Source organism: Coregonus clupeaformis, chromosome 7 (assembly GCF_020615455.1).
Source record: "Coregonus clupeaformis isolate EN_2021a chromosome 7, ASM2061545v1, whole genome shotgun sequence".
Classification (NCBI taxonomy): Eukaryota; Metazoa; Chordata; class Actinopteri; order Salmoniformes; family Salmonidae; genus Coregonus; species Coregonus clupeaformis.
In genome coordinates, this window is record NC_059198.1 from 9,403,848 (window position 1) to 9,414,054 (window position 10,207).

The 10,207-nt window shown below is 44.6% G+C and overlaps 1 protein-coding gene across 4 annotated transcripts; it reads right to left on the minus strand.

Moving 5' to 3' along the window:
• Positions 1-394: 394 nt before the first annotated feature.
• LOC121585145 (platelet endothelial cell adhesion molecule) lies at positions 395-8,699 on the minus strand. 4 transcript variants are annotated; one of them, XM_041901514.2, is made up of 14 exons: positions 8,555-8,698; positions 8,382-8,405; positions 7,138-7,431; positions 6,692-6,973; positions 6,216-6,476; positions 5,788-6,057; positions 5,329-5,628; positions 2,900-3,181; positions 2,627-2,765; positions 2,381-2,451; positions 2,006-2,059; positions 1,816-1,905; positions 1,603-1,659; positions 395-710 (listed from the first exon to the last, which is right to left on the minus strand). In XM_041901514.2, the coding sequence occupies exons 1-14, from the start codon at positions 8,610-8,612 to the stop codon at positions 574-576; spliced, it is 2,319 nt and encodes a 772-aa protein (XP_041757448.2). In that variant the 5' UTR covers positions 8,613-8,698; the 3' UTR covers positions 395-573. The 4 variants fall into 4 exon arrangements, 2 of the variants coding, with proteins under 2 accessions (XP_041757448.2, XP_041757449.2); XR_006003802.2 differs by having other exon boundaries at positions 619-710; positions 924-1,659; XM_041901515.2 differs by having other exon boundaries at positions 618-1,659.
• Positions 8,700-10,207: the final 1,508 nt, after the last annotated feature.

Consider the following 10,207-nt stretch of genomic DNA (forward strand, 5'->3'; position numbering starts at 1 on the left):
TAAGTCACTACTCGTCTCAGTCAATCAAAGCCATGAAAGGATGGAAACTGAAACTGATATGCCTTGATGATAAAACACAGTGGAAGCCTCTCACATGAAAGATTTCAGCAGTGTGGCGCCAATGTTTCCCTACTGCATCTTAAACAAGGTGCTGCCCTCTTCTGGTCAGGAGAGGCAGAGTGGTTTGCCTGGTCACCCAGCAGGGTGGTGTCACACCCCCTGACTGTTGCTACACCCCACAGGCTTCAAAGGTTTCCCTCCTGTCCATGGAGCTCAGCTCACAATGGAGGGAAATGTATTTGTGTGTATTTTTCTCCGCGCCACAACACCCATCCTATGTGCACGTTCTCAGGAGAGATTTTTATCTCATTGAGAAAAAGTACAAGGTCTCCCATTCTGCTGCATTGTTTTATTCTCAATTCACCAAGGCATAATTACAGGCATTTAAAGACTGTACAAATGGTTAAGAAGAAGAGGTGTAAAAATATATAAAATATACAAATGCATTCAATGCAATAACAGCTTCAGTTGTTTTATGGGCTGAATAAGTTAGAGAATAAATATTGATGGTGGTCATTCAAGTTGTCCGTCTTGCTCTGATCCTGGTTCTGGTTCTGGTTCTGGCTCTGGCTCTGGTTCAGGCTCTGGTTCTTGGTCTGGTTCTTCTGACTCATGGTCATTGTGGTTTAGCTGGGCATATTCAACTGAGCCTTGCAGAAATAGACAAAATAAAAATAAAAATACAAGAAGAAACCAGTGTCTGTTTCTACAGTTTCTGTGTATTCTAGCGGTTTCCTCCTTCTGTGTTGTCTTATTTTCACCATAAGGGGTCCCTCTAAGACAAAACAAAGTCATAAGGTCTATGTACTGTATGTAAAACAATATGTGCGTGAGTGTATTTGTTAGCAAATTGCTCTACTTACGCCGTCAGCTTGTTCGGACTCTGACTCACCAGCAAAAACAAGAGCAGGAGACAAGCTCAGGAAATGAAGGCATTCAGTGATTAGAGAAGATCTACGTCTTCACCACCACTCCCCAAAACAACACCATTCACCCAGAGCCTCCACCTCTCCTCAAGACTGACCGCCTTGGGCTTATCCAATTACAACCACTTATGTGTGTGTGTTACCAGTCAGTTTCCCTGCCAACAAGCCCATTGTTTGACAATATAGAAGCAGGCCAAAGCCCATGATTGTTTCCTCTTCCCCTGTGCTGCAACATTGTTTGACACACATACCATGTACATTTCCAAGGATTAGGTCAATTACTCAACAATGGACAAAATGGATGGCGGGTGGGGGTTCTTATTTCAGGAGTTAACAATGGAGCAGTCCTCTGACTCCGCTTGACAGATGGACCCTGTGTTTGGGTTGGATTGTAATAACAGGAAGTTCCCTTTGACGAGAGCAGGAAGTGGACAGCTGGCTAAACTGCCGGCTTAACGGCACCCTCTCTCACTAACAATGCAGATGTTTAGAGTTAGGCCTGGCCTGGTTTCCTGAATGGCACATTTCTCAAACCCCAGAGAAGAAGCCCATCTCATTTGCTGTTTCTTAGTGTAAAGAGGGCTTTAGTGAACATTGAACAGGATATTAGTCTTACCTTGCATCGAGTTCCGCACTTCGCTGTACACCATGTCTGTGCCTTTCTTCACGGGAGCTAGGAATGCATAAACAAATGCTTCAAAGGGACATAATCTAAAAATACAAGTGGACAGCTCATGATTATTTGACTTTAAGCAATAGATCAATAATAATGTTGACATGTATTTGAAGCCTAGCACCTCCCAGCTAAGAGGATGGGTCAGTCTCTTACCTCTGGTGGGGTCTACCTCCTGGGGATGGACCTCAGTGTATTGTGGCTCAGGTACCTCAGAAGTTCCCTTGCTGGTCTGGTCGTCAGACTCTACAATAGCCACACTTAATGTTAGACATGAATAGTCACAGAGTTAATGCTCCTACTGTTGAAATGTAGGAGTTGACCTCATGAACTCTGGTACACTCACCTGAGCCTGAGACATGATCACTCCAGACGCTCCTTCCCATGACCCCAGGAGTGACTGCAAAACACAGAGACCAGGGGTCAGTCATACAGGACACCGGTCACATCCAATTGTAAGAAACATTAATTGCTTTGCCATATTAGGTATGCATCCCCTCACCTGCTATTTACCCTGAGCCAAGCTAGGAGGAAGGAACACACAGAGAGGAAGAGAGAGGATATCCTGAGAGGATGAAGGATTGGAGCAAGGTTAAGGCTGAGATGGTAGGGGCCTGCAAGACTCTATAGACTTTCTATCGTGGGCCAATGGTTTAGTAGTGTGAAGTCCTGACAGCAGCTATAGGTACTACTGTACAGTAAATCAGTAGACAGTGCTTACCATTGGCAGCCTCATTGACTTCTCCATGGGTTAGTCTCAGAGTCTCGTCTGTTTTAGTGCTTGTTGGCTTCCTGAGAGAGGGGGAACAAGAAAACACAATGAATATTTAAACAGGAAACTCCTATATGACCTTTACCGCTTTAATATTCACATCTTGCCTGACAAAGCATTGTGCATCACCTGTACATTCAATGGTTTGTGAAAAGACTATGGAAGTATGATGAAATCAAAGCCAGGCCCACTCACACTGACAGTTCCACTGTTCTCTTTTTTCTGAATGGAAGAAGGCCTTTCTTAACGATGATGATGATGATGATGATGAGAGACACTGTGAGCAGGATGCAGAACGCTGCGATCAGCCCCTTCTTCCAGCCAGCCAACTTCACTGCAGACAGCAAAGATACAGAGGTTACCTCAGGTCAAGTTCAACCTCAGTGGATTTAGCTAAAGGACTTCTAGTCACACACAAGTGTGTTTGTGTGATAATACTTTCATGTGTGAGACCCCTTCCCCTCTCACCTCCAACAGTGACCATGGCACTGCTCTTGCTGTCGTTGGATGGGTTGTTGGTGACGCAGTAGTATCTGCCTCCATGCTCTCGACTGACACCTTGAACCGAGTGGGATCCTCGCATGTCATTGGTGGTCTTGGACAGCAGGGGCAGGGCACTCGTTGTGTGATACCATGTGTAGGTGATGGGGGGCGTGCCCCGCTGGACAGTGCAGGTTAGGGTCAGGTCCTCCCCCTCAGCCACGTCCCCCATGTTGGGTTTCACGGTCAGTACTGGCCTGGAGACTGGCTCTGTGGGGAATTAATGTTGTTGAGTCATTACAGTATCTGCTCTGTCATCAGTTAGACTGACTGTACCAGCGTCTCCTTTTCATAAACCAGAGCCATATGTACAGTACCAGTCAAAAGTTTGGACACACCTACTCATTCCAGGGTTTTTCTTTATTTTTTCTATTTTCTACATTGTAGAATAATAGTAAAGACATCAAAACTATGAAATAACACATGTGGAATCATGTAGTAACCAGAAAAGTGTTAAACAAATCAAAATACATTTTATATTTGAGAGTTTTTTTATATTAAGTAGACACCTTTAACTTGATGACAGCTTTGCACACTCTTGGCATTCTCTCAACCAGCTTCATGAGGTAGTCACCTGGAATGCATTTCAATTAACAGGTGAGCCATGTTAAAAGTTAATTTGTGGAATTTCTTTCCTTCTTAATGCATTTGAGCCAATCAATTGTGTTGTGACAAGGTAGGGGTGGTATGTAGAAGATAGCCCTATTTGGTAAAAGACCAAGTCCATATTATGGCAAGAACAGCTCAAATAAGCAAAGAGAAACGACAGTCCATCATTACTTTAAGACATGAAGGTCAGTCAATCCGGAACATTTCAAGAACTTTGAAAGTTTGTTCAAGTGCAGTCACAAAAACCATCAAGCGCTATGATGAAACTGGCTCTCATGAGGACCGCCACAGGAAAGTAAGACCTAGAGTTACCTCTGCTTCATAAGTTCATTAGGATAAGTTCATTAGCGTTAACTGCACCTGAGATTGCAGCCCAAATAAATGCTTCACAGAGTTCAAGTAACAAACACTTCTCAACATCAACTGTTCAGAGGAGACTGTGTGAATCAGGCCTTCATGGTCAATTTGCTGCAAAGAAACCACTACTAAAGGACACCAATAATAAAAAGAGACTTGCTTGGGTCAAGAAACACGAGCAATGGACATTAGACCGGTGGAAATCGATCCTTTGGTCTGATGAGTCCAAATTTGAGATTTTTGGTTCCAACCGCCGTGTTTTTGTGAGACGCAGAGTAGGTGAATGGATGATCTCCACATGTGTGGTTCCCACTGTGAAGCATGGAGGAAGAGATGTGATGGTGTGGGGGTGCTTTGCTGGTGACACTGTCAGTGATTTATTTGGAATTCAAGGCACACTGCAGCGATACGCCATCCCATCTGGTTTGTGGACAATGACCCAACACACCTCCAGGCTGTGTAAGGGCTATTTGACCAAGAAGGAGAGTGATGGGGTGCTGCATCAGATGACCTGGCCTCCACAATCACCCGACCTCAACCCAATTGAGATGGTTTGGGATGAGTTGGACTGCAGAGTGAAGGAAAAGCAGCCTACAAGTGCTCAGCATATGTGGGAACTCCTTCAAGACTGTTGGAAAAGCATTCCTCATGAAGCTGGTTGAGAGAATGCCAAGAGTGTGCAAAGCTGTCATCAAGGCAAAGGGTGGTGTGATGCGTGTGATGGAAGGAGTCAGGCGCAGGAGTGTAATCACCAAATACAGAGTTTATTCCTTTGTGGACACACAAATGCGCTCAAATAGCGATCAACGAAACAGGCACAGGGGAAATTCTCATCCCTGGCAAATACACTGTAACGGTAGACTCCAATAATACATAGGCACAGGGGAAAATCTACCCTGGCAACAAAATGTACGAGTAGCTCCACCGAGCTACACTACTCTCACAAATAACAATCACCCACAAGGACAAGGGGGCAGAGGGAACACTTATACACAGACTAATGTGGGGATTAGAACCAGATGTGTGTGATTGACAAGACAAGACAAAGGTGATGATGATTGGGGCAGCAGTGGTTAGTAAGCTGGTGACGACGAACGCCGAAACCTGCCCGAACAAGGAGGGGAGGCAGCCTCGGCCGAAGTCGTGACAGGTGGCTACTTTGAAAAATCTAAAATCTAAAATATATTTTGATTTCTTTTACACTTTTTGGGTTACTACATGATTCCATATGTGTTATTTCATAGTTTTGATGTCTTCACTATTATTCTACAATGTAGAAAATAGTAAAAATTAAGAAAAACCCTACGTGTGTCCAAACTTTTGGCTGGTACTGTACGTGTATGTATATATACATCTGGTTCTGTTATAAACAGGAGGTGTGGCCAACTCGCCTATGATGGTGGCAGTGCGTCGGAGGTGCTCTCCTGAGCTCTCCCTGTGGGGCTGACGGGGGTTGTTCTCTGCCTTGCAGGAGAAGCTGTGGATGTCAGTGCTCCTGTGGATGGAGGTGATGTTGAAGAGGGCCAGATCCTTGGGACTGCGGACCACACTGAACTCAGCCTGTCTGTGGGGGCTCAGCAGGGTGTAGGTGATGGGCAGACTACCATTGTCACTCTGACACTGGAGCTGGAAGGGCTTGCCCAGGATCAACCTGCCCCCTACCACGCTCAGAAGAGGGACTGACACAGGCACTGACAGAGGGAGAGGGGGAACAACAAAGAGAACGAAAAAGACAGGATGAGACCAGAGAAGAGAAAAACTGTTCGAAAATAAAGCACATGCAATGTTTGAGAATGTTGAATGAGAGTGGAGTGTTTTTAGAATTACCCCATCCACACAGAGAGACTCACCTTTTGCCTTGAGGACAATCTGTGTGCTGTTTTTGAAGATATTTTGGGCTTGGGCCTGGCAGGAGTAATTTCCATTAAGTGAGGGGTGTGCTGTGGCACTGTAGTTCCCTCCTGATGTCAGTAGGACCTGGTTCCTGTACAGGGAGTACTTCATGTCCCAAATGTTGATTATTTCAGGGGAATTGTGGTCAGTATAGCAGTTCAGTGTGAAGAGCTCTCCCTCAAACACCTCTCTGGGCTCCATCACCAGGACTGGCTTGGAAAACAACTCTGTGGGGATCAGACAGAAAAAGCAGAGTGTCAAACTTTAAATTCAAATATACATTGGCATGGCAAAACATTAAATTCAGTTCAGCTCAAAAACGCTCACTATTACATGTCATGTGGCCCAACCTTTTACAACAGACACATGGACATCCAATACTTGCCTTTGACTTTGATGCTTTCATAGGCTTCTTTCTGCACGTTGCCTCTGTCCGCCTTGCACACATACTCCCCAGAGTCCTCTGCCAGCACTCTGAGCTGATGACTGAGACTAATGGAGGCTGTCTTAAGCACCCTCTTGTCCTTGGTCAGGAAGACCGCCACATTGGGTGGGGGTTCACCACTTGACAGACAAACTTCGACAATGTCACCCTCAATCACATCTTTACCAGGAAGAATGTTCATGATGGGTGTGATGAACAGTTCTAATGATACAACAGAAGAACAGGGATACTCTTTAACCCAACATTTATTTTCTTACAGGTGATCAAATATTGAAGCACACAGAAGCATAATGCCCATAGCAAATGAATGAATCAAATTCAAATTCATTAAATCCCAATGCGCTACTAGAAATCTGAACCAGCACCTTCCAATGACAAATGCAACAGTTACAGACAGCATCCAACCCCACTCTTACCTTTGACCATGACCTTGACAGTGTTGCTGTTGTTGGACCTCCCAGCGTTGGGCAGCATGGTGATTTCAAAGTAACAGCGCAGGTGTTTGTCCCCAGCATGCTTCAGCTCCAGCCTGGTCTCCACTGAGTTCCCACCGGCCCACACCTGCTTGATCTTCTCCTGGTCCTGGTAGAAGTGGAAGAGCAGGGAGCCAGACTCCTCTGGGGCTGTGCAGGTAGCTGCCAGCTCATCCCCCTCAAACAGGATCTGGGAGGTCACCTGCAGCACAGGCGTCTGTAAGCCTGTGGTCGAACAATCAATGTCAGTCACTATGATTTCACATACCATGCATCACAAAGAGGAAAATACTTGATACTGTATGTACCTACATATAATGGATTATGAATGAAGATCTAGAGAGTTTTACCAGAAAGTCAATATAATCATGGATCCATTTCAGCAGTACCTGAGACGGTGAGTCTCTGGTTCCTGCTGCCTTTGCTCTTGTCCTGAACTATGACCCGGCACTCGTAAGCGCCAGAGTTGGCAGCCCTGGCCGGGGTGAGCTGGTGAAGGACCGCAGGTTCGGTGGTGTTTTTGGAGTAGACCAGGACATCGTCTCGCAGGAAGTTGAAGCTGTATGTCAGGGTGTGGGACTGGTCATGGCTGATGCTGACCTCACAGTTCAGGTCCACGAAGGTCCCACTGTCTACCTCGCCACTGGGGTCCAGTTTGAGCGTCACACTGTCTATGGTGAATACTGCACAACCACACGCACAGACACACAAAGACACCATGACAACCAAGGCTAATACAAACTACTATTTGTGGTACAAAATAACCAAGGCTAAATGGAAGTGATTTTTGGTCAAGCCACAAGATATTTGGTATGAACTATACTGTCTGGGCTCTCTCCTCTACAGGGCAGGTAGAGTCCTCCAGACAGAGGAAGGCCCTTCCCTGGTGCCTGGCAGCCCTTCACTTGACTGGACAGTAAGCAGGAGGTGAAGGAGGAAGGAAAGGAGGAAAACACTTTAACAAACACAGGCCAACCTTCCCCTCCCCTGGGAGGGCTGTGGCCTTACCTTGGCTCCTGTTCGCACTCAACACCAACAACACTATTGGGCCTGAGCTGACACAACAAAGCGGGCATTTTGTTGCACATCCTCCCTGGTAATGCTTTTAGAATAGGTACAAATACAGCTCAGCCATGCAGGCGAAAAGGCTGAAAACTGAGCCAAATGTACTTTGGAGCCAAATATGTGACTCAGCCTTTGGGGAATAGATACGGTCGGTTATTACAGTTATATGCCACCAGCTCCTTCTCAATACCCAATCAAGAGCTCAGAATGAACAAAGTTACTGAGAAAAATAAAACCATTATAGTATTTGAGAATGTAGGTAGATCAAAGAGGTTCAACATCTCAGAAGCTTGTTCACACGCTGACTCAAAACAATGAAACCAGCTGCGTATTCCGCTTAAAATACCTTCAATAAATCTAACGAAAGACATGAAAATGTCAAGGAAGCAAGACAATACCCATTTTCTACAAAAATAACTATTTTGTGTGAGGAATAAAAATAGCCGCTTGTCAACCGTAGACAGGACCAACTGCCCTCAAACTGTCTCTACGCCGGGACTCTTCCAGCTCTCTGGTGCATTTATTAAAGTGGCATCAAATACAGAAAGTAATTGTATCTCATACTTACATGACTGAGCTTCTGCCCCTTGCCCTGTGAGTGGAGATAGGTGGAGGGAGACAGAGGAGGAATAAGAAGAGAAAACTAGTGATGTGAGAGACAGACATACATATGAATAGAAGGTGAACTAAAGGTAACCTATCTGAGCTGAGAAAGTAGAAAGTAGAGCGCTGGGTCCTTACAGAGGCTGAGCAGGCTGGTCAGCATTAGCAGAGGCAGGTAGAGTGGTGGGGAGTCCATCCTGAGTGATGACACTGCTACAGCACCACAGCCCGGAGCAAGAGTGGCAGGCGCTCACATAGGGACAGGGGAAGAAGGGGAAGACTGGCCGGGCTACAGGGAATGAGAAGTGGAGTGGGAAGGGGGAGAGGGCGGGGCGGGAGGTAATTGTCTAAGTGTGTGTGTTACGCCTTCGTCTTATCATTGGCCTTGTTTTTGTTTCATTGACCAGGAAATGACAGCTGCTTCCTTAGGATATGCAAGTTCCTAAATGTACAGTGCCTTCAGAAAGTATTCATACCCCTTGACTTATCCCAAATTTTGTGTTGTTACAGCCTGAATTCAAAATTGATTAAATAGTTTTTTTTCTCACCCATCTACACACAATACCCCATAATGACAAAGTGAAAACATGTTTTTAGACATTTTTGCAAATTTGTTGAAAATGAAATACAGAAATATTTAATTTACATAAGTATTCACACCACTGAGTCACATGTTAGAATCACCTTTGGCAGCGATTACAGCTGTGAGTCTTTCTGGGTAAGTCTCTAAGAGCTTTGCACACCTGGATTGTACAATATCTGCCCATTATTCGTTTCAAAATTCTTCAAGCTCTTTCAAATTAGTTGTTGATCATTGCTGGACAACCATTTCAAGTCTTGCCATAGATTTTCAAGCAGATTTAAGTAAAAACTGTAACTCGGCCACTCAGGAACATTCACTGTCTTCTTGGTAAGCAACTCCAATGTAGATTTGGCCTTGTGTTTTAGGTTATTGTCCTGCTGAAATGTGAATTAATCTCCCAGTATCTGGTGGAAAGCAGACTGAACCAGTTTTTCCACTAGGATTTTGTCTATGCTTAGCTCCATTCAGTTTATCTTTTATCCTGAAAAACTCCCCAGTCTTAACGATTACAAGCATACCCATAACATGAGCAGCCACCACTATGCTTCAAAATATGGAGAGTGGTACTCAGTAATGTGCTGTATTGGATTTACCCCAAACAAAAAGGGAATTAATTTGCCACATTTTTTGCAGTATTACTTTAGTGCGTTGTTGCAAAGAGGGTGCATGTTTTGGAATATGTTTTATTCTGTACAGGCTTCCTTCTTTTCACTCTGTCAATTAGGTTAGTATTATGGAGTAACTACAATGTTGTTAATCCATCCTCAGTTTTCTTATATCACAGCCATTAAACTCTGTAACTATTTTAAAGTCACTTTTGGCCTCATTGTGAAATCCCTGAGCAGTTTCCTTCCTCTCCGGCTACTGAGTTAGGGAGGCCGCCTGTATGTTTGTAGTGACTGGGTGTGTTGATACACCATCCAAAGTGTAATTAATAATTTCACCATGCTCAAAGGGATATTCAATGTCTGCTTTATTTTTATTTTTACCCATCCATCAATATGTGCCCTTCTTTGCGAGGCATTGGAAAACCTCCCTTGTCTTGTGGTTGAATCTGTGTTTGATAATCACTGCTCGACTGAGGGACCTTACAGATAATTGTATGTGTGGGGTACAGACCAAAATGGAAATTGAGTTTTGAATTAGATACACCAAATACAGACCAGAATGTACTTTGCCCATGTGCTTATTGTTTATGAATGATTGGC

Excerpts from the sequence above, each read along its gene's own strand:
- LOC121585145 (XM_041901514.2), bottom strand. The coding sequence starts at position 8,612 with ATGGACTCCCCACCACTCTACCTGCCTCTGCTAATGCTGACCAGCCTG. Across the intron at positions 7,432-8,381 it reads AGGGGCAGAAGCTCAGTCAT|TATTCACCATAGACAGTGTG; the intron begins GTAAGTATGAGA and ends GTGGTTGTGCAG. Across the intron at positions 6,058-6,215 it reads TGAAAGCATCAAAGTCAAAG|AGTTGTTTTCCAAGCCAGTC; the intron begins GCAAGTATTGGA and ends TGATCCCCACAG.